This window comes from Salmo salar, chromosome ssa04, assembly GCF_905237065.1.
Source record: "Salmo salar chromosome ssa04, Ssal_v3.1, whole genome shotgun sequence".
Lineage (NCBI taxonomy): Eukaryota > Metazoa > Chordata > Actinopteri > Salmoniformes > Salmonidae > Salmo > Salmo salar.
The window spans coordinates 25,837,043-25,860,462 of record NC_059445.1 but is presented as its reverse complement, the minus strand read 5'-3'; the positions used below and the strand labels follow the sequence as shown (position 1 = coordinate 25,860,462).

Sequence of the window (23,420 nt, the reverse complement as noted above, 5' to 3'; positions counted from 1 at the left end):
GCCCTGAGCACGGTCAACTTTAATTACCTTTCTGTCGCTTTATCTCAACGACTGATTGGGTCCCATCAGCTCCTATCAAACTGAGTATGAGATGATTAAAATAAATCCCTATATCATGCACTACTTTTGACCAGGACTCATAGGGCTCTGGTCAAAAGTAGTGCACTACGTAGGGAATATGGTGCCGAGACACAACCAATATCATTTGGCATGTTTGCCTTTGAGCAATTAGTTGATGACAATATTTCAGATAAACATGAAATTCAACATTATCTAAGAATGGATAATTTGGTCCTTTGTGGCTCAGTTGGTAGAGAACACCAACATAGTGGGTTCAATTCCCAGGACCACCAATACAGTGCATTCAGAAAGCATTCAGACCACTTCACTTTTTCCACGTTTTGTTACGTTAAATCCTTATTCTAAAATGGATGAAATAGTTTTTCCCCCCTTATCGATCTACACACAATAATCCATAATGACAAAGCAAAGTCGGTTTTTTATACATTTTTGCAAATGTATTAAAAATTTAAAAATGTAAAATATCACATTTATATAAGTATTCAGACCCTTTACTCAGTAATTTGTTGAAACACCTTTGGCAGCGATTACAGCCTTGAGTCTTCTTGGGTATGACGCTACAAGTTTGGCACACCTGTATTTGGGGAGTTTCTCCCATTGTTTTCTGCAGATCCTCTCAAGCTCTGTCAGGTTGGATGTGGAGCGTCACTGCACAACTATTTTCAGGTCTCTCCAGAGATGTTTAATCAGGTTCAAGTCCGGACTCTGGCTGGGTCACTCAAGAACAGTCAGAGACTTGTCCCAAAGCCACTCTTGCGTTGTCTTGGCTGTGTGCTTAGGGTCGTTGTCCCGTTGGAAGATGTACCTTTGCCCAGTCTGAGGTCCTAAGCGCTCTTTCATCAAGGATCTCTCTGTACTTTGCTCCATTCATCTTTCCCTTGATCCTAACTAGTCTCCTAGTCCCTGCTACTGAAAAACATCCGCACTTCATGATGCTGCCACCACCATGTTTCACCGTAGGGATGGTGTCAGGTTTCCTCCAGACGTGACGCTGGCCATTCAGGCGAAAGAGTTTAATCTTGGTTTCATCAGACCAGAGAATCTTGTTTCTCATGGTCTGATAATACTTTAGGTGCCTTTTGGCAAACTCCAAGCGGGCTGTCATGTGCCTTTTACTGAGAAGTGGCTTCCTTCTGGCCACTCTGCCATAAAGGCCTGATTGGTGGAGTGCTGCAGAGATGGTTGTCCTTCTGGAAGGTTCTCCCATCTCCACAGAGGAACTCTGGAGCTCTGTCACAGTGTGCATTGGGTTCTTGGTCACCTCTCTGACCAAGGCCCTTCTCTGCCGATTGCTCAGTTTGGCCGGGCAGCCAGCTCTAGGAAGAGTATTGGTGGTTCCAAACTTCTTCCATTTAAGAATGATGGAGGCCACTGTGTTCTTGGGGACCTTCAATGCTACATAGTTTTTTTCCCCAGATCTGTGCTTCGACACAATCCTGTCTCGGAGCTCTACGGACAATTCCTTCAACCTCATGGCTTGGTTTTTGCTCTGACATGCACTGTCAACTGTGGGACCTTATATAGACAGGTGTGTGCCTTTCCAAATCATGTCCAATCAATTGAATTTACCACAGGTGGACTCCAATCAAGTTGTAGAAACATCTCAAGGATGATCAATGGAAACAGGATGTACCTGAGCTCAATTTCGAGTCTCATAGCAGAGGGTCTGAATACTTATGTAAAAAGGTATTTCTGTTTGTTTTTTTTACAAATTTGCACAACTTTCTAAAAACCTGTTTTCGTTTTGTCCTTATGGGGTATTGTGTGTAGATTGATGAAGAACATTTTTTATTTAACCCATTTTAGAATAAGGCTGTAGCGTAACAAAATGTGGAAAAGGTCAATGGGTCTGAATACTTTCTGAATACACTGTACATAAAAAAAATGATGCACGTAAGTCACTTTGGATAAAAGTGTCTGCTAAATGGCATTTCTTATTGTCATACTGTCAATCCACAAAGGAGAATTACTAGGTTTACATGGTTAGTTCCCCAGCTAATGGTTATAATTCACTGCTATAGCAACACAGTATTTGACATGCACACCATATCCCCTGCAAGATGATCGATGCTGTTACTACTGCAGTAGGTACATTTTGCATACATTTCACGCGGTTCAGATGTGCGATGCTTGATTTGATGGTTAATTCAGATGCAGGAAACAGAGAGCTGCGTGGAGCCTGGTAAGTGAATGCAAATCCTCACCCTGCTCAAGCTGAAGGTTCAGTGTACTAGCAGAGCCCGCGTTCCGTTCTGCCCACTCATTTTATACTGCTATTCTTTATGGCTCAGGCTTCTCTCGCTCTCTCCCTCCCTCCCTTCTGCTCTCTCTCTCTTTCAGGCTCTCTGATTCCATCTTGCCCATGACAGAGGGGGTATCATTAACACACATGCACATGCATGCACACACACACACACACACACACACACACACACACGCAAGCACAAATGCACACACACACACACACACACACACCGAGTATTCTCCAGGCCTCTGCCATTTGCAGTGACGCTCGGTGGGTGAGCCATCATTAGAGGAGAGCGGTGCACTGGTGCCATCGCTTGGCCACAGTACATCTCCTTCCCCAGTGTTCGTCTGAATAGCGACAGTACAGTGAGACAGCAAACAGACGGCTCGTAGTGACACAGCTGTCACAAGACATGCCTCATTAATGCTCCTCAAATGTCACCCCTAAAGTCATCGCTCACTGTTCACACTGATCTGCCGGCCCTGGACACACGTGAGTCTTTCATTTAGGAGAGGATTTTGTGTGGTTGTGTTCACAATGCATGACTATTTGTAGATGTTTATTAAATTGGAGAACTTGAAACAGGCTGCCATGAAGCTGGATGCTTTGAGAGCCAGTTGGAAGGGGGAAAAAAATGGGTCTCTGGCCAATAAAGGGTGGCTAAATGTAGTCGCATAACTATGACATGGTTGAAGTCCAACTCCAACATTCTGATACAACACTTCGCTGTTCTAATTCGTTTCCACAAAGAAAAATGTATTGCAAGGTGTGAACTACACACACACACAAACACACACACACACACACACACACACACACACACACACACTACTCTTCAGACACTAGGAGTGCATCGCTGAATCAGCAGAGTGGTGAAGCTGATCCATCCATCACTAGGCGTGGCAGGAACCAGTCATCACAGGGGCCCCAGCACACTACAGCTCAACCCAATCTGGGGAAAACAGGAGAGGTGTCCTGTAGAATCTATACACAATGACGGCCATCACAGACTGATCCATCACACTAGACTAGAGGAAGTTGAGCCGCTGAGAGTCGCTGAGCCTGTTGCTGTGCTGCCAGTGCCACCGGCTGGACCGGGTTAATGGTTAACCCATTGCATCCTGTCATCCATCTTGGATCTGCCGGATGCTGTCTGATACAGGCGGGGCCACTGTCAGGGGCATTGTTATGGCCAGGGGGGCTGATAAAATCCCAATGTAGGCTAAGGCAACACCGAGAGAGGGGGGTGGGGGGTGGGGGGTTGTTGTCATGATAGAGTGCTCTTGTCTTGGGTTCTCGCTTTGGGGTTTTCCTTGTCATTTCTTTGTTTCTAGTCTCATTGGGTTTGGAATCAAAGATCTTCGTAAAAAACCCTGCGTAATGACATGTCGATGACTCAGGGCTATAAGTACAACTGTAAGCATTTATTATCCAATGAGTCTCAACTGAAATTGAATTTATTTAGATATTCCTCCAAATCTATCAGTTTGACATCTTGCAAGAAGCCACAGGTATATACAGTGAGTAAACTTACATTTAGTCATTTAGCAGATGCTCTTATCCAGAGCGACAACTACTGCAGTAGAGTACACCTAAGATATAATTTACATTGGTACAGTACATGATGGTACTGCATCCAGATTGACAACTAGTGCAGTAAAGTACACCTGAGATATATATTTACATTGGTACAGTGGATGATGGTACTGTACATTGGTAGAGTACATTGGTCATTTCCTGGTAATTCGTTCACATTTCCATTAGAGCTGTGAATTTATAAATTCTCAATAAATGAATCCTACCAGAGACACTAGGAAACTGCATTATCGCCCTGTGTTAACATGATGTGTGTCCAAAATGGGACCCTATTCCCTTAATTTATTTGATTTGTTTACTTTATTTATTTGACCATTTTAAACACAAAACAACCACATGGGGCTCGGGTCAAAGGTAATGCACTATATAGGGCCGGGATGGGCTCCCCTTTTGAAGGTCCTGGGTTCAATTTCCACAAAAAAACTCAGTCGGGGTCTCAATTTACTGTTGCGCGTTAGAATAGAAGAATGCACAAGGTGTGATTTCGACATTTGGTTGTTCATCAGCAGTTTTTCTCTTATTATGTCAGTCACTGATATTCAGTCAATTAGCCCATGCCAGCTAACATTTTTTTAGATTGCTAAGTTAGCTGGCCGCTAAACTATTGAAACTTGTTATCATGGTGGAATTACCGGCTGGGGGCCTCCATTGATTTTGTTAGTCAGTCTAACTCCGATATCATATTAAAAACTGCAAACATCTCACTCCACCTTATGGCAAAATGTGTTGAATTGCATGAAATTAGCTGTAAAACAGCTAATCTTCCTCTCCAACCCATTACAAAATGTGTAGAATTGCATGTTATAAAATTGCTAAATATTCTCTCAGCCCAATGGCAAAAAGTGTAGAATTGCAGTAAACATGCTCTAAAATTGCAACATTTTCACTACACCCCATGGCAAAATGTGTAGAATTGCACGAAATAAACTCTAAAACTTAAAAAATATGCTCTCAGCTGTCAAGAGGGAGGCCACTAATATGTTTTGCATGCAGACCCGAAAGCAACTGCGGGTAAATTCAGATTTTCTGTGACCCCCACCCCCATCAAAGTTGCACATCCCTGATGCACAGTATACAATATAAAGCTGCACATGCCATTTGTGACTCATCAAAGGTAAAAAAAAAAGTAAAGCAGACACTGCCTGCAAGGATCTTCAATAAATATTTTTCTCCAAGGATGCCTGTCATGGCAGATGCACAGTATACTAAAAATCCAGGGTTATTATGAGGGCCTTTGCTTTTAAGGTTGCATCAAGGACGGTGGTGAATTGTCCAGCGGTGATGGAATTGCATTGAAGTAATTTACCTCGCGCCAAGAAATGTTCACCTTTCTGTGCTGTGCACCCGTGTAACACCTTTGACTGAGTTACCAAGGAGATGTTGCGCGCGGGAATAGAACAGCAAACGAAGACTCATTGACCCTTTGGTTTGACACGCAATTTGTCAGGGAAGAGATAAGAGACATGAGTACAGTGAGTTTTCCCTCCCATCCATCTCCTATAGTGCCTCGCCTGATCAGTCATATTAATGAAGAAATTTGGCGCCTCCGGAACAATGGGAAAGAATTAGACACTTGGAGAAAATGTTTGCATAACGAGCTCCTTTGCCGTTTTCAACAGTTTCTAGTCTTAATCACCTGGCGCTCTCCAGAACACCTACTCCCTTCTTCAGGATCAGATATGGGGACCACCGGAACGGGAAATGATCTGAGCCGCGGCATTAATCCGCTAAGCCTGATTGCTATTACCGCGGTGTGATTATGCAGCTTGATTACCGAGCTCACCCCAAGGACCATGGCGCGCCTGCTTCTACGCGTTCTCTAGGTGCGAATCAAATTACGCAGTGATTACCTTGTAACAGATCAATCGAGACGTGGCGGCCGGTGTGGTCATACACGATATAGACGTGCGTCTGAAGAAGGATGACTGTGATTATTAATGGGTACTTGATGTGGCCTGAACGCTGTAGACTTGAACTGTTAAATCGGACCCTGATGCGTAATATAACCAAATGCATTCATAATACGTTTCAGAAGAGTGATTATTGGATTATTGCTGTAGACACAAATGTTTGGAGTTCAAGCATAGACAAGGGGGTTGTTTTGTGCTCTTGAGAGGCCTAGGGCAGTAGCTATTTAAATAGGCGTTCCTTACCTCATTTCAGCCCGAATGTAGTGGATAGCTTGCGCAGTGGATGGAGTGCAACTTTTTATCGCTTATAGGCATTTTAGTAGTGAATGTTTTTTATTGTATTATGGAGCTGCCTGTATCTAAACCATACACTGACCTTAACCACACAGCGGTTATTATCTAACCGTAACCCTTCTAGGTTATTGCATCCTAAGTCATAACGTTTGCAGATGTCGGATAAATGCCAAGAACAGAAGTGTGCTTGTGAGATCAAGATGGTATGCAACCAGCCAAATGTACCTGGATTTTTTTTTGAGATTCCAATAGACCTAGTACACAAGGCCACAAAAATGGATGATAACCCTAACCCTAATTCGCTACACTGGTGTCAGAAGTGGGATGGCAGCCATGGGAGAGGTGTGTACACGAGAGTGACTTGGCATAGAGAAGCATGAGGACACGCTCTCCCAAAGGAAGGGGTAATGTAGCGAACTTAACCCAACACCTAGCAACCTCAACAACAAGGCATAACTGGCATAACGGATAAGGTGTTGGCTTGAGAGGCGCTGGACACGGGTTCGAGTCCCGGTCGAGGCTACCCCTGAATTCAGTACACTATCTAATCCTTTACTAGGTTTCATTCCCCGCGTCAGGGTTTTTCATCTAATCCTCAGCCAAAACACGAATATGGTTCAGGTTGACTTCATATCCTGTTGAAATGCGATTCAATGGAATAGACAACCGGGCTACGTTTTTTGTCTCACTTGCCCCTTGGAAAGAATTAATCACACAGAAATTGTAGGGGATAGTCTCGACATATGAATTGAATTACTAAAACTCATTACCCATCACAGAACATTGACTTGAATGGGGATTTCCGTTCTAGTAATTCTACTTTTATGACTCTCCCTTTCTCCTGTAGTTGTCGTTTGATCTTCATGTCAACCCTATGCATTACGGAGCTGACGGCTGGGGTCTGATTGACACAATGAGTTGTCATCGCCGTCGTGCAGGGCCTACCCCTGTGAAAACACAGCTCTCCGCGGGGGGTCGCCAGCTTTCGGACAGGACTACTTAACGGCCTTCATATAATTATTAACAAACCACCGTGTGGCTACAGCTCCATAAATGTCAACTCCGAAAGTGGAGTTGATGCATTGTGGACTGGACTCTCATCTCCGTGAACTACATGGTTTGAAACAACATTAACATGTGTCTGAGAGCGACTCGTGACAGGCTGTTTAGGGGGGTTTGGTAATTACAGCCGAGATGGTTGAGGCTGCAGTCATGGGGTTCACCGGAGTCATGTTCTAGATCCGAATGCGAAAAACAATACCAGTTTAAGCTGCTCCGTGCGGAATTCCATCAGTGGCACAGTTCAACAACTCTTCAGACTTCAAGTGTCTGGATAATGAATCACTGTAACTGCACAGCTATGCAATTCAGATTTCAACCACCCTCCACTGGACATGTTGGCTACTTAAACAATGTGCTATACCACTGAATATTCCCCCCCGTCCACTGTGCTTTTGGAAGTGGTGAGGATGGATTGAAGAGAACTGTTGACATCCATAAGGGATGATGGACAGGAGTTGGTGATATACATTGAGCTCCATGTGGTAAGGGTCACATGTTTCACGCTGCCTGGTATGGTGCGGGGAGTTGTCAGAGAGACAGGGGGAGAACGCAGGCTCTTACGCACTGGTGTGGGCAAGGGGCAATGTTCTGCCAGGCAGCCACGTCACAGGCACACAGGGTGTTCTAAATTGCCTGTCTGTCTGCCTTTTTGTTTGTTTGCCTGCCTGCCTGCCTGTTTGCATGCCTAAACACTACCAACGACAGATTGCCTGGAGAGAGTCCAAGCGAGTTGCCTGCAGAAGGAAGTGTGCTGAAGATCTCGACTGTCTCACCAGTGTTATCCCGATATAACTCTCTCTGTCTCCTCTTTTGGTAATCACCAGTCCCCTTCCGTGGAGGACACAACGGGCTGAGTTGCCTTGACCACAGTCAGGGAAGATCCTGCTCTACTCTGCTCTAATGTTGACAAACAGCCAGAAAGACCATGCATAGAATAGAAATAGAATAAAATAACTTGATTTTTCCTGTGAGGGAACTTAATTTTTGGAGATGTTAAAGTAGGCCTTTTCACATGCAAGTGTTGGGAATTGAACTTTCAGGACACAACGCTTAACACTATATGATGTGACTGTGATACAGTATAAGTATTGTATTCAAAGATACTGGTTATTAAAACCTCAAGTATAGCACAATAATGGGCAATAATAATACATGAAGAATGCTTGTTTCTGATCAGGCAACCTTATCAAGTCTAATCTAACTCATAAGTGACCAATGAGATCCCTGATCGCAAGCTCAAGAGCCAGATAAGAGTGCAATCTGTCATTTGCATAGAAATAATGTTAGAAATGGAAATATCTCTGACACGTTGATTCAAATGGGCTCATAGACATACTGTATACTGCTAAAGAGCAGCACCACACAAAAGTCACAGTACCATTGAATTAGCAGGATGTATTATTGGAAATGTTATTTCCTTTGTGCATATTCCTTTTGATAAGTGATATGAAGGATATGAATGATGAGCGAGTCAGAGCAACAACTGTCAGTAGATAACATTCTCTCGACACAGCCAGCATGAAAAGGAGGAGGTCATAAGGGAAGATTGCAATGCTACTGGGTCACAGAGAGACAAATGGAGAGAAAGAGAGAGAAACAAACAATCATTGATCTCTTATCTATCAGCATTGTGGGAAAGAATGACAGGTTAGACACATACAGTATCTCTATGGGGCCCTTTGAGATGAACAACATACAGCAGGCCATAGACCTCCATGGAAAGAGGAAGTATGGTTAAGGTCTCTTTCTGATGAAGGTCTGTTTAGACTGAAACATCTGCACCCGAGGTTATACCAAATAAATACCAATTATAATGGTGTCCTCCCTCAGCTAATGTATCTCATCTCCACATTTGGTAGCTATAAACCCGTGACCTTTTTCATGTCAGAGGGACTAGAATCACAACACTGAGTAATCGGGTATTCACTTTAATGTGTTGGAGCCCAAAGCCTTGTGAGTCTTCATTACATTGGAACTGTGATGTCTAATGTTAGGATACCACTATCTGCTGCTGCTAGGTTGCCAAGTTAGAACGTGTATTTTTAGGAACAGCCGCAATAGTCATCCATATGACTGCTTTGGTGGAAGATGCTGTGTTACTTACATACAGGAAGTTGTCAGCATAGGTGAGGAAGGACTGAGGAATTTCTCTGCATGGACAAATGACTCTTGCAATGTTTCGAGAAAACCAAACATTTTATTCATAAACATTTGTCATAAAAATAACAACATCAATATTCAATTTATCGAAAGTATTTTCGTATAAACTGTGTATATATACAAAATTCATTACATACCCAAGCAGTTAATATAACTTAAGGCGAGTTAAAACACTTTTTTACAGTACCCTGACTGATTGGTGACATTCTCGCCAAGCCATAACCATTGTTTTTTTTGCTAAAGTGAATAGCTTCCTCGTCAGTAATGCCTTGTCAAGTCTTAAATCATCTCATCTGAAAAGTACATAAACTCGCAGCAATGTGTGCTACCTGATTACTCAACAGCAATGTTTTTGTGTTGTGCTGCTAGTCAATTCTGGCTTGAGAGTACAATACAGTACATCGTACTGTACCAGGGCCATGTATAATGACTTACTAGTTTAACACTATAGTCCTCATCACGAACTGATTAGCAGTGTAATCAAATGATATTTCGAGTCACTATTATACGAACAGTTAGGTCATCTTTTACTTGTCTTAGAAATATATTTATATCAAATGACAATCTCTCTAAAACACTATTTTGCTACCAGCCATCCAAAGGTACACGTAAAACATTGTGAGTATGTTTTTTAAAAAAAAGAAGCCTTTTCCACTTTAACAATTCAAGGTTAAACAGTGGTCTTTTGAAATATGTATATACACAGCTATAAAAATACAAAGTACAGTCATACAAATATATTTATTTTCCATTTATGGTATAACTTTCACGATTTAATTATTGAACCATTTTGTTTAAATACATCACAAAGACCAATCAATAGAATATTAATAGCAAAGCAAAATAAATTCTCAAAACCTTGGCACAAATGGACTGCTTCGTGACTAAAGCCAAGAATAATGTGTTACATTCATGTCATAAAACGAAGTCTCCTGCACTTCCATTCGGCAAGTGGAGGACTAAGTTATTTGTTGGCTATATTCAATAATACCACATGAACATAAACATGCATTTGAAGAACCACTATCTCACTGGTTGCAGTGTTAGTGGAATAAAAAGCCTCGAAAGCATAAAATATAAGACTTTCTAGTGGATAGAGGATATCTCAAATTAGATATAAGTGCAATACAGCCCAGCAATTTCGATGCAGTTCGTTTTCTTATTGGTATATTTCTTCGTCGAGGTTTGAAGTTGGAGCTGTCCAGACGAAAGGGTGCTGAACTGCTGCAGGCATTTGTTATGATGCCTTGGTGTTTGGTTTGGCATGACCAAATTTGTTGATTGTAACAGAGAAATCCAACAAGTGTCTGTTGTGCTGTCAACTCGGGAAGGTTTTACAATCAAGTTATGCATGTGTTGCATAGAGTCAGCAGCAGCAAGTAAACGAGGGTCGAAAGAGCAGACCCCTTTCACAATTCACTTTCCGATATAGCATTATGCAAATCAAACTCGCAAAACATCCTTATTCTAAGACTCCTTATAGAGACTTTCACAGTCAAACCAATTTCACTCGACCTATATGTCACACCGCAAACGTTGATACGTCGACCTGTAATCAGCAATGAACTGTCAAGCTTTTTATCTTCGACAGAAAGATTGTAATGTTGTGTGGACAGAGCTACTCGTGTGCTTAGTGGTGTCTCTTCAAATTCCCTCAGGAAGAGTAAATGGCCACGCGCTGATCACTTGTGGCTTCAGCTCCATCTTCTCTTTCTGTTTCAGGTGCACGCGACCGTGCCTTTTCCTCTCGTCGCTCCGGGCGAACCTTTTGCCGCATACGTCGCAGGAGAACGGCTTCTCTCCCGTGTGAGTCCGGGTGTGGGTGGTGAGGTGATCGCTACGGCTGAAACTGCGCAGACAGATGCGGCACTGAAAGGGTTTGTGTCCGGTGTGGATGCGGATGTGCCTGTTGAGTTCATCCGAGCGGGAGAAGCGCCGGTCGCAGTTCTCCATGGGACAGGTGAAGGGTTTCTCTTTGGCAGGCCCGGTGGAGGCCGCGGGGCTTTTCCTGACACGCGGTGCCTTTTGCGCGCGCGGCGTATAACTTTGGGCAAAGGAGTCTGGCAATAAGGAGGAGTAAAGAATTGAGTCTATAGTACTGGGTAAAGCTGGTGAGGTAAGCTGGCAAGACGAATCGCACTGATTAGATAATGGCGGAAGATCAATGTTGGGAAACATAGCTGGCTTGAGGAGGTTGTTGGTTGAGAGGTCCATGACTGGCACTGGGTAGTTGGAGTAAAGAGAACTGCAGAAACTCTGAGAGCAGGTGTCAGAATAACACTGCTCCTGCTTGATTCCGCCTTCAACTTTGAACTCCATCTCTGGGTTAGGACACATGGGGGAAAATGAGTCCAAAAGTTCCTTTACATCCACTTGTTGGTCAGACGGGAAATCACTGGACATCGGGAACGTTTCTGATGATTGGAAGCCCGTTTCCAAATAGGAGTCTGATTTATTGAACGTGCCCCATTCGTAACAGCTGCTCTCGAACTCATTCTTGACCACTACTGGAAAAGACGCAGCTTCTGACTGCGGCTCGGTGGTGCTGTTCTGGTTTCGGACTTGAGCGGGGGAGCCGAAGCTCACCTGGGGAGAGGCTGAATCTTGAGCTTGGCTGCCGGATTGACCGTCGGGGTAGCTGGGACATGTCTGCCCCGGCGAGTACAGGGGCGGGGTGGCGCTGCAGGATTGCCTCTGGACGCTGGCGTCGCCGAAGCTGCTGCTGTCCATGGTGCTCAGTTGAACTTCGGAGATTGGTAAAGTAGAAATACCGACAATTTCTGTGATCATGTTGAGCAATGTCTCTGTGCTGCACGGCCCACCCTGAGTCGCCTCGACATAGAAGCTACCTGAGTAGGCGAGGGAGGAGGAGTAGGTGCCTTTGGGCCCCTCGCAGGGATTAAAGGCGAAATCTGAGTTGGAGGCCTCGGTTTTCAGGGTTACAGGTGCTCCCTCTGAAAAAGAAAGAGGGAAAGTTTGTCATTACAAATGTTGATTTTAGACTGATAAATGCACATAAATTAAAGTCGTTATGTAATCGATAAGCATACATGCATAACATGCACCGCTGCAAATGGGACAAATAAAATCCATGCGATGTTTTTAATAAATCCCAATGTGCAACCACAAACTATGTTATTCAAACTATCAATGCATGCATATTAATGTATCACATTATGCAATGCAGCAACAGGCTACTGCGAATTTACCATGGGTAAACTGGGCAGGTGCTCCTCTCTCTGCGTCCGAAAACATCTCCTGGGTATCTTTCCGAGCGCTATTTTCCATCCCCAGGGAAGAACCGTTACAATTCTCAAACTGAGGGTAGAAGGAATCTTTAGAGTTCAAATCCATGTTATTCAGCATGATTGCGAGATTGATTTCAAGTCTGTCAATCCAGGTAAGTGTAGGTAGATCAAAAAAAACTAAACAAAGCAAATACAAATTATGTGTCCTTTCCCCTCTGATGCACGGGGTCGTCAATTATCCCCGAAAATGTGCTGGTGGTCGTTTGAGGAAAAAGGTGTCAATAAATATTTCGAAATTTCCTTTTTGTCCAGATGACTGCGTGTTGTATCGCTTTGTTGCTTTTCGGCTATCTGTTGCTGTGGGTAGGTTTCACACCAGTGGCTTCCCTTGCCTCTCCTTATATACACTCCGGCGGGTCGATAGACCCCTCCCTCCATTCATCGGCTCCAGTGAGAGGATTCCCCGCTGCGTGTAAACTTCATGCCCATACATGGACAGAGGATGTGACGGGCTTCCCCCAAAAAAGGAGAGTTACGATTCTGACGTTGCAACAAGTCTCTTGGATCTGCGAGAGAGACTGCCATTGATTTACCATCGGGTATGTTAATGTTATGTATGAGAATAAACGCTTGATTTATCAAATCATGATAACAATATATCATGGCAGTGGCATGGCAAGTGTTCTTGCATTAAACTCGGTCGAATAGAAAACATGGTAGCTTTTAGGCAGTCATTCGATGCCGTGTGGAGATGTACAATGTCTTCTGCCACCAATCAACACACCAACACACTTAATAACTTCATTTCTCATAAATTAAACAAATTAAGATTGGGAAGGCTTTAGGCCATATGACGTTACGGTTATGCTACTAAGCATCAATTTCACTTCACTGTATGATTCATAGAAGAGATATTTTACAAATCAAGTTAACTGTGATGTAGCCAAGGAAGAAGCAATACCCCCCCTTCCCCCTTTCCATTGTGGCAGCTGAAGTTACTGCACCCATCAATATTTAACTGGTTATGAAAGTTTGACCATGGGCTTGTATAACATAAAAAAGTAACAGTTGTAGGCACCCTGTTTCCTTTGTAGTGCACTGCTTTTGACCAGGGCCCATGGGGAATAGGGTGCCCTTTGGGATGCAACCTGTAGGTTATCTAGGCTATGCACTCACATCAAAAGATGACACACCTTAAACTCAAAAGAGAGGCATTGGGTCACCTTATAACAGAGGTTATAGACCTAATCCTTTAAACATTTGAGATTTCTGTTGTACACTACATGACCAAAGGTATCTGGACACCTGCTCGTCGGACATCTCATTCCAAAATCATGGGCATTAATATGGAGTTGGTCCCCCCTTTGCTGCTATAACAACCTCCACTCTTCTGGGAAGGCTTTCCACTAGATGTTGGAACATTGCTGCAAGAGCATTAGTGAGGTCGGCACTGACGTTGGGCAATTAGGCCTGGCTTGCAGTCGGCATTCCAGTTCATCCCAAAGGTGCTTGATAGGGTTGAGGTCAGGGCTAAGTGCAGGCCTGTCAAGTTCTTCCACACCGATCAAAATTTCTTTATAGACCTCACTTTGTGCACTTTGTCATGCTGAAACAGGAAAGGGCCTTCCCCAAACTGTTGCCAAAAAAATTGGAAGCACAGAATCATCTAGAATGTCATTGTATGCTGTAGCGTTAGGAATTCCCGATCTAAGGGGCCTAGCCCGAACCATGAAAAACAGCCCCAAGACCATTATTCCTTCTCCACCAAACTTTACAGTTGGCACTATGCATTGGGGCAGGTAGCGTTCTCCTGGCATCCGCCAAACCCAGATTAGTCCGTTGGACTGCCAGATGGAAAAGCGTGATTCATCACTCCATAGAACGTGTTTCCACTGCTCCAGAGTCCAATGGCGGAAAGCTTTATACCACTCCAGCCGACGCTTGTCAATGAGCATGGTGATCTTAGGCTTGTGTGCAGCTGCTCAGCCATGGAACCCCATTTCACGAAGCTCCCGGCTAACAGTTCTTGGGCTGACGTTGCTTCAGAGGCAGTTTGGAACTTGGTACCGAGGACAGACAATTTTTTACGAGCTATGCGCTTCAGCACTCGGTGGTCCCATTCTGTGAGCTTATGTGGTCTACCACTTCACGGGCGAGCCATTATTGGTCCTAGATGTTTCCACTTCACAATAACAGCACTTACAGTTGACCAGGAAGCTCTAGCAGGCCTGAAATTTGATGAACTGACTTGTTGGAAAGGTGGAATCCTATGACGGTGCCACGTTGAAAGTCACTGAACTCTTCAGTAAGGCCATTCTACTGCCAATGTTTGTCTATGGCGATTGCATGGCAGTGTGCTCAATTTTATACACCTGTCATCGACAGGTGTGGCTGAAATAGCCAAATCCACTAATTTGAAGGGATGTCCACATACTTTTGTATCACATACTTTTGTATATATAGTGTAGCTGCTGCTACTTCAAACTCGATCAGTTCTAATGTCGTGGCCCCACTGAGCACATGTGGGCGACAGAAAGGTAGGCCTGGATGCTGTTTTCTTTTATAAATGCAACTCAGGAAAAGTCCTTGCTGGTAATTGCTTCCTACACGCTGCTGCTGCTCAGCACTGAACTATTTTCACTCATTCACTTCCATCGTTGTCTAATAGCAAACGTGACCGCTGTGGTGGTGTTGTCACCGTGCTGAGCCTAAACTACAAAACACTTGGCTATCTAAAGGGTTGGCCTTTCAGGTATGCGGGGGAAATCGATAATACCCCGAAGTGTTCAGTGGTTGAACCAACCTGTCCTCACAGACGTTGACATTTCAAACAATAAAAAAGGTGTTTTATTTTCACTATCTGATGCTGGGTCCATAGAGGCGATGTAGCACATGTCCCTATGGGGAAAGTTGTTTAAATCGAGTGGACAAACTGTTATGTGCATGAGTTTTCTTTCTATGATATCAAAATGTCGATAAACACAGTGTACAAAACATTAAGAATACCTTCCTAATATTGAGCTTCACCTGGTCAAGTCTGTCATGGAAAGAGCAGCTGTTCATAATGTTTTGTACACTCAGTGAACACTCATACCGGCAGCGCAAATCAGTCGTTGCGCTGTCCACGGTCCTGAAAGCACCCTTGTATAGCCACATTTCATCGCCCTTACATGGGTGATTTCAGGAACACGCCAGTGCAGATTTGAGCACTGTCACCATATAAACGCTATGGAAGCTCATTAGATCATATTCCCTGCTTAATTAATTTCACATGTAATCTATATTATTGCACACGTGAATTGAAAACGATAGTCTAGGCTACATATTGCAATATGATGACAAGTGGTAATGGCATAGCCTACCTAAACTCGCTAAAGCCAGATGCACGGGAGGGGAGGAGGGGGGGGGTCTCTTTGTAAAACTTATAGGTAGGCAATTTGAACTGAATTTCAAATAAAACACACATGGTTTGCTATCTCAGTTGTGTTCTCTCCTAGCTCGCAAATGACACCGATTTGAAGAGTAAGAATGGATATTCAAAATCGTTGCCGTAACTGCATATGGAGGAGCACTCCTCGTCCACTTTCTAAGTTATGATAATAGCCTAATGCGCTACTGCTCGCGCCAGCCAGCGAGGCTTTGACATTCTCTGGAACAAATCGTTTTCACCTCAGTGACGTGCCTCTAGCTGCTCTAATTCTAGGGCCTCGAAATGTTACGTCTCTGGGAGATGTCTTCAAGTAAACCCACTGAAGTCTATTAAAACAGATCTGATCACACAGAGGTATCCGTCCCGAATAACACCATATAGTGCACTACTTTTGACCAGGCCCTGGGTCGAAGCTAGTGCACTAGATAGGGAATAGTGTGCCATTTAGAGCCACGGTGTTTAGAACGCCGTTAAGATAACTGCAGAGTGCACGCTAACCTCTCTGCTCCCCGGCGAAATACCACAGGGCCAAGAAGCCTAATGGATTTGCGTAATGTCAGCACTTACCCGAGATTATTGCACGGAGCCCAATTTAGTGCCTGTAAAAGTTTAATGAGACACAGGTGTTATTGTATTCTGTGTAAAAGAAGTCTGATTTCTATTATGGAATTTGGTAGGATTGGATGCTCATTCTAGATCTTAGCATGGTGTTGACATCAAAGAATAATGTTCAACGCGTTGGCTAGTGCAAAAAAATGAAATGTGGCTGGAATGAAATGATATCTTCCCAGGTTCAAGAGGCACACTTTGAGTAATGTTCCTCCCACATGGCACCCTATTTCCTATATAGTGCACTACCTTTGACCATGGCACATGGTCAAAAGTATTGCACTACTGTATGTAGGGAAAAGGGTGCCATTTGGGACGCAGCATAGAAGTACAACATAATTATTGCTACACCACTATTAATAAAGTTACAGATGTTGAAACACACTACATATTGAATAAGGACCTTTGAAAACTGTCCTAGCCTGGTCAACTCCTTAGGTCATTGTGAAGTTGGTGAGACAGCACAAACAGATCTGGGACCAGGCTATCTTTTTATTGAACTGGGTGTGATTAAAATTTTTAAAAAACTGGGTTGTTTACCAAATGGCACTTATTTCCTTTACAGTGAAACATGTTTAACCAGAGGCCCTATGTAGGGAATAGGGTGCCAGTTGAGACATATCATGGATGACCTACAGTAAACATGGTGCCTATCCCATTGCTGAAAGAGCACACAAAGCAGGATGCTTGAGGGAAACTGCAGAGCATGCTGAAAGGCCTAGAAGACCTATATAAGGATATAGGATAAGGGTTAAGCATGCGCTCTCTCTTTAGCCAATCGAAGGTGCCAATTAACCAAAGCATAACATCTGTGGTCATTGGAAGCTCCCCATTGGATATATACAGTTCCTGGTAGAGGATAGAGAGAATACTTTATATACAATTCCTTATAGAGGGAAGACTGTATACAGAGCATAGAGAATCCTCTCCTGAAACCATCCATATGGTAATGAAATGCATACACTATCATACTGTATAATGCAGAACTGTGTCCTAAAATGGCACCCTATTCTGTATTTAGTCCCCATAGGGCTCTGGTCAAAAGTAGTACACTATAGGGAACACAACCATAATAATTTATATCCAGTATCTAGGCTTGAGCTCAAGAGCTAGATAGGCTGTTTATTCACCGATACATTTGAATTTAATTACCTAGATACAACAGAGTTTTGGTAGCAATACCACAAAAAGAGGAGAAATCCTATAACCCCCCCCCCGTCCCCCCCCGTCCATTTCTGACAAGAAAGTCCCCCACCTTAAAATATGAAATACCCCCCTTAGGCAGCGGATGAGAGAACATCTCCGTCTAAACCTGGATGGATGTACAATAGGGCTTCTGAAGAGAAGCGAATAAAATGGATTGGGAGTGCTAACACCGGAGAAACCTCTGCCGGAAACACGACTCGCTATAAATACAAGATGCTCGCCTCGGCTGCCAAGTTTTTTTTTTGTTTTTTATCCCTTCCTTCTCTCTATCTCTCTCTCGTTGGGCCACGCATAGTTACATATACCATCATTCAAACACCGGGTGATGGAGAGAGCAGAGAGAAAGAGGGAGAGAAGGAGAGAGAGAGGGAGAGAGAGAGGAGCGGAAGCGTGGTTTTTCTTTTGAAGGAGCATCTCTTTCTCTCTTTCTCTGTGGGAGTGATGGGTTAGGGAAGCCCGGGTAACTAGGCCCCTGTCTGTGGGTCGGTGTGGCAGGTTTCCCTTGTGTTCTTAAAATACACCCGTCCGCTCGCCCACCTCTGTCCCCGGCCGCCCCTTCCCTCTCCTCTCTTTTCCTCTCCTCTCCAGCAGCGATGGGATTAGAGCCTGCACTTCTTTCTCCAATCGTGACTGCAGATGGTGGCAGAGGGCTCCAGCGGTTCACCCAGCCCTCCCCCTCCCCAAAACACCCCCACACATCTCACACTCATCCGGGCCCCTACCCGACCCTGCCCTCCTCTCACCACAGGATCCCCACTCGAGTAGCACTCTGACAGGCCAACTTGCTGGTCCCACTGGCCCTGTGCCAGCTACCTGCCGTTACCTAACTACTCAGAGGCTTGGAAGTTAAAGTGGCGTAATGGAACGCGGAGTGAAATTATAACATTGAAATGATACCCTTTGTGGTCCATGTTGAGGGTAAGGGCAATATTTAGCTTGGTTGGAAGTTACTTAGGGTGAAATAGAACCTGAAGTGCTAGGCTGTCATTTTGTGTTGTGAGTGACAGATGGCCTTACAGTGAAAATCTGATGTACAGCAGGGGGATGATTATACATTTAAAACAAAGCTGAGGAAAGCTGTATGATTTTCTCTGCAAGGTGCAACAACTACCTCCAAGGGCACAAAATGCTCTACCCAAATGTCCACACAAAATCTAGACCTCACTTAAAAACCATCTGTACTATTCAAAATTAATAGGGACCAACATTCTGACTGCCTTCGACTGCCATTTGTGAGATATTCTACAAGCATATATTGACTGCTGAGTTTGAAGCAGGCTTGCTTATTTGATACATCGACAATATGCAACAGGGAGAATGGGTTATGATGACAGTCCACGCTCGAAATAAAGGATATCTGATAGGCCAAACAGTGATTCAATCACCTTTTTGATGCACAATCACAAGAGAGAGAGAGAGATAGATAGCGAGAGAGAACACTGAATACAAACAAATAACTTGCAGCTGTTCTGAGGCAACAAGACTGAGAGAATGCAAAGCCTCGGTCGGGCTAACAAAAGTAACTATGGTTACGGCCGCTCGGCATGGCACTAGCTTTCCACAGCTTCACTCCAGAAATAAAACTGTTGGGCTAAGAGCGAAGAGCAGGTAAAGACAAAAGATCCTGGGTGAGCACTATTTATAGCGGCCAGGCTTTACATAACCAGCACAGAGGGCAGTGTGGGTACTGTAGAGATACTGGATGGAGCAGTTGCTGCTGGGTGCTTCTGGTTGCTGGAATACACTGCAGGCTTCTGAAGGGGGTAGAGGGGCAGAGGTGCTGGGCATGAGGGAGGGGAGATGGCCACGGAGAGAGGTGAGAGCCAGTCCTGGGGTGAGAGAAGGAAGGGAGGGAGGAAGGGAGTGAGTGTGGTTGCATATCAGGGGAGCTCTATGTTGAAAGTTAAGAATGTGTGGAGGGCATTTGTTGTTGGTGGTGGTGAGGACAATAGGCCTAACTAGTGAGGGGAGGAAAGACAGGGTACTACGCAGGAAGAGGATGTTGTTTTGTTTTGCTGACGGACGGACACACACTCGACGCGCCTCTCTTGCGTCTATCGAAATCCCATGCTCCCCTGGGAGAGGTAGTGATGTCAGAGGCGAGGCGCCAACAAAGTGTCCGCCTGCCGCTTGGCGTCAACATCAGCACTTACATCATTGTACGACGCGCTAACGAGTGTTTGGGAGCTGGGAGTGAGGGAAAAACATTAGCCGAGCTCAGAGGGGCCAGTTTAGCCACGGGGTGTGTTGTGGAATCCACACACACAGTCACACGCACAAACAAACCTAAACGTCATAGCGTGAGCTCATAGACAGAGCCAGAGGCTGCCGGCATTCTCACCTAATCTGAAAACCTGTGTCAGCGGAGAGTCAGGTGATTTCCCCCCCACACATTATCATATCACCCCAGGACAAAGCCGCTGACAAGTCTCCCCTGTATCTATGAGAACACGCTCCATTGACTCTAATGTACGTGCCAGCATGAAACAATGATCTAGGATCTACGCACAGCCAGTGAATTGCCTAGAGATACTCTTCATTACCACCATCACATCTTACACAAATTGATCCATTAGCATAATTACCCATTTATAGGGCTAATGTACTGCACTTCTCAATTGTAAGTGTAAAGCGATAGTCGAACTGTATTCAAAAAGAGCTTTTCTCCAACTCCAGAAAAGCGTGATTAATTGGAAGTGTTGCTATATGCGGCCGGCAGATTTTGTATGGTGCCTGACGTCGGTCAGTCTCACCATATGCCTAACCAAATCAACATTTATTTACAGTGTATTTTACAAACAAATGTGTCAAAATACTCCTTACACACAAAACAAAGAAAGAGGGAGAAGAAAAAAAATTCAAAAGGGCAAAAGGTGAGGGAAAACTTTCACCCTAACCTCAGCCCCATTAACCTAACTCTAACCTTTAACCCCAAACATATCCTTAACATCCCAACGTACAAATCTGCCGGCTGTACAATGTTCAATTCCAAATGGACCCCTTATCCTGGACACTCCTGTAGATCTGAAAGGATTGGATAAGCAAAACTCCACCCAACCTATCAGAGGGTAAGGTAAAGCTATTTACCATACTGCTTACATTTATCCAAGCCTTCCATGTCGACAGGAAGTCCTAAGGGGTACGAGGCAGGGGATTAAGGGTCCATTTGGAATAAAAAAACACACTTGGTTATTAATCAGCTCCCTCTAGCATAACTTTCTAGTCATTGCATTCTAGATAGCTGTGCTGAAAGAGGGGTTATTCATTTCTATCTCCAACCAGCATTACTTGAATGATGCTCAACATATGTCATTTGCGTTTTTAAAGGCAAACAATACAATAATTGAAATGTGAGATTTTGCCCAACACATTGCTTCCTTCTAACAGGGTATTGGGCAGTCACAAATTCTCCAGAGGAAGCTCACATATTGTTGGCTGTAAATCCATACAGAGAAAACGCACCACTGAATAGGCCGACACCATGGGCCTGACTCATCTGTTTATTATGCAGCCACATTAGTGAGCGCCGATGCCATTTGGCTATTATCCCATTTCACTGTGAAAAAAGGGGTCTTCGGAACAGGGGAAATGCTCGGTGAATGCTTTAGTCACACTGATGGGCCGCTCTCTTCAAAGGAATTAACACATCTTTTTCTGACTGACTGCCATTGCTTTGAGGGGATGTGGAAATGTGGAATACATTTCCTCAGTGTGTGTGTGTGTGTGTGTGTGTGTGTGTGTGTGTGTGTGTGTGTGTGTGTGTGTGTGTGTGAGAGAGAGAGTGAGAGGTGTGTGCTTGTGGTTCTACCGTATGTATCACTTACTCAGGCCCAAGGCCCATGATGACCAGCGTTGCATTATTAGGTCAAGGGGTCAAATTCTAAGGCAACAATATATTACCCATGCACATTAGACCCAGCAGCACTGTGCTAAACCAGTCGTGTGGGAACCGGTTGCGTGGGAACTGCAGTGGTTTCCCCAAAATGTGATTAAAAAATATATCTAATAATTAAGAGTACAGATTATTGTATGGAACAATATACATGTTTTTTTAGAAAGAAAATTTGAAAGATACAATGTTATTGAGTAAATGTACTTATTCGTTTCATTTAACTTTGATAAGAGATGAAAATGCAATGAATTTAAGGTTATTTGTTGATGTAAAAATCTAAAATAACCGATTTTAAGGTTGTGTCACTTCGGGTGGGGTTGCAACAAATTCTTGTGGAAAAAAATGGGGTCCACTGAAATTCTGGCGGAAAAATTAGGGTCTCCGCTGAAAAAGTCTGAATACCACTGTGCTAAACCCTCTGCACTGTCGGCCTCTGATGTGGAACCTCTGACACATCTCCTCCCTGCTGAACAACAGAGTGAACTATCACTTCCACACTCCACTCAATTGTTGGTTGCTAACATTTCCAAAATTCCCAGGTTTTTTACATTAGAAATTCCGTTTGGAATGTTCCCGGAATCAGTAGGCTGGAAAACCTGGGAATTTGGGGAAAGTTACAGGACTTTTGCAACCCTATTCTACATTGGGGCTAACGACGATGAACAATGAATGTCTCTATGTATATCAATAAAAAGGATAAATCACCAATAGCAGAATGTGAAATAAGGACTATGGCAGTTGCGCTTATGTTTTTTAATAAAACATTTCCAGTAGCCTACTTCCCAAAAGTGAGGGAAATCACAATAACACATAAAAGATGTCGGCTTTATGTTGGTGATGACAGTTTTAAGATATATACTGAATGTTGCATTGCTCTCTTTTTCACCTTTTGCAATCATTCTCTAACTGCACTTTGGAGCCAGACTAGCTACAGCCAGTGCCTCTTCCTCCTGAGCATAGGCCTATTTATAGAACTGCAAACCTGCCAACGCCAAGACCAACCTTGAACTACACATCTAATCAAAGGCTGTGATAACATGAAAGCCAGAAAGGATTCTGTCCCAGGGTCACGTGGAAGCTGGAAACCAACATCAGTGCAATCAGGAGCCAGGCCCTCTGTAATGGTGTTCACACACACTGCTGTGTTAACAAAGATCTAGCGACTGTACACTATGCTCCTGTCGTGTTTGTATGCGTCTTGACTCTCTGCATGTCAACGCTTGAAAAGAAGTTGACACCGGCGATGCACTCCGAGCCTGTCCATTTTATCCAATTTGCCCATGGGCCCCTTCACAACGACGCCTCGCCATGGTAACGGGCGCCGCAGAAACAATGACTCTCTGCGGATTGACGTCAGCGGCTGTCCTTCGTGTGTCGCAGTCTGACAAAGGACCAGGATCAGGCTCCCATTGTGGCTCATTCTCAATTCATCTTTCCTCGATTCATCTCTCCTCACCTCTTTCTTAAAACCCATCGGAGAACGAGCTCCCAGGGAAGGATCCATGGACCATCTCGTCCAATATGGTTGAGAAGGAGGTTAGGAGAGAGGATGCAAGGAATCAAAGCGAGACAAATTGACCCAGTCACCGGTTACTGATCTGGAGGGTCACTCCTATCAGAAGTGTAAATTAACAGCTGTAGTTTAATACACTTTAATAAGCACTGCTATAAACGTTCTTTTTTT

At 44.1% G+C, this 23,420-nt stretch overlaps 1 protein-coding gene across 1 annotated transcript; it reads right to left on the bottom strand.

Moving 5' to 3' along the window:
- Positions 1 to 9,368: 9,368 nt before the first annotated feature.
- LOC106602768 (early growth response protein 4) lies at positions 9,369 to 13,963 on the bottom strand. The gene is made up of 2 exons (XM_014195612.2): positions 12,561 to 13,963; positions 9,369 to 12,305 (listed from the first exon to the last, which is right to left on the bottom strand). The coding sequence occupies exons 1-2, from the start codon at positions 12,715 to 12,717 to the stop codon at positions 10,996 to 10,998; spliced, it is 1,467 nt and encodes a 488-aa protein (XP_014051087.1). The 5' UTR covers positions 12,718 to 13,963; the 3' UTR covers positions 9,369 to 10,995.
- Positions 13,964 to 23,420: the final 9,457 nt, after the last annotated feature.

Excerpts from the sequence above, each read along its gene's own strand:
- LOC106602768 (XM_014195612.2), bottom strand. The coding sequence starts at position 12,717 with ATGCTGAATAACATGGATTTGAACTCTAAAGATTCCTTCTACCCTCAG. Across the intron at positions 12,306-12,560 it reads ACCTGCCCAGTTTACCCATG|AGGGAGCACCTGTAACCCTG; the intron begins GTAAATTCGCAG and ends TTTCTTTTTCAG.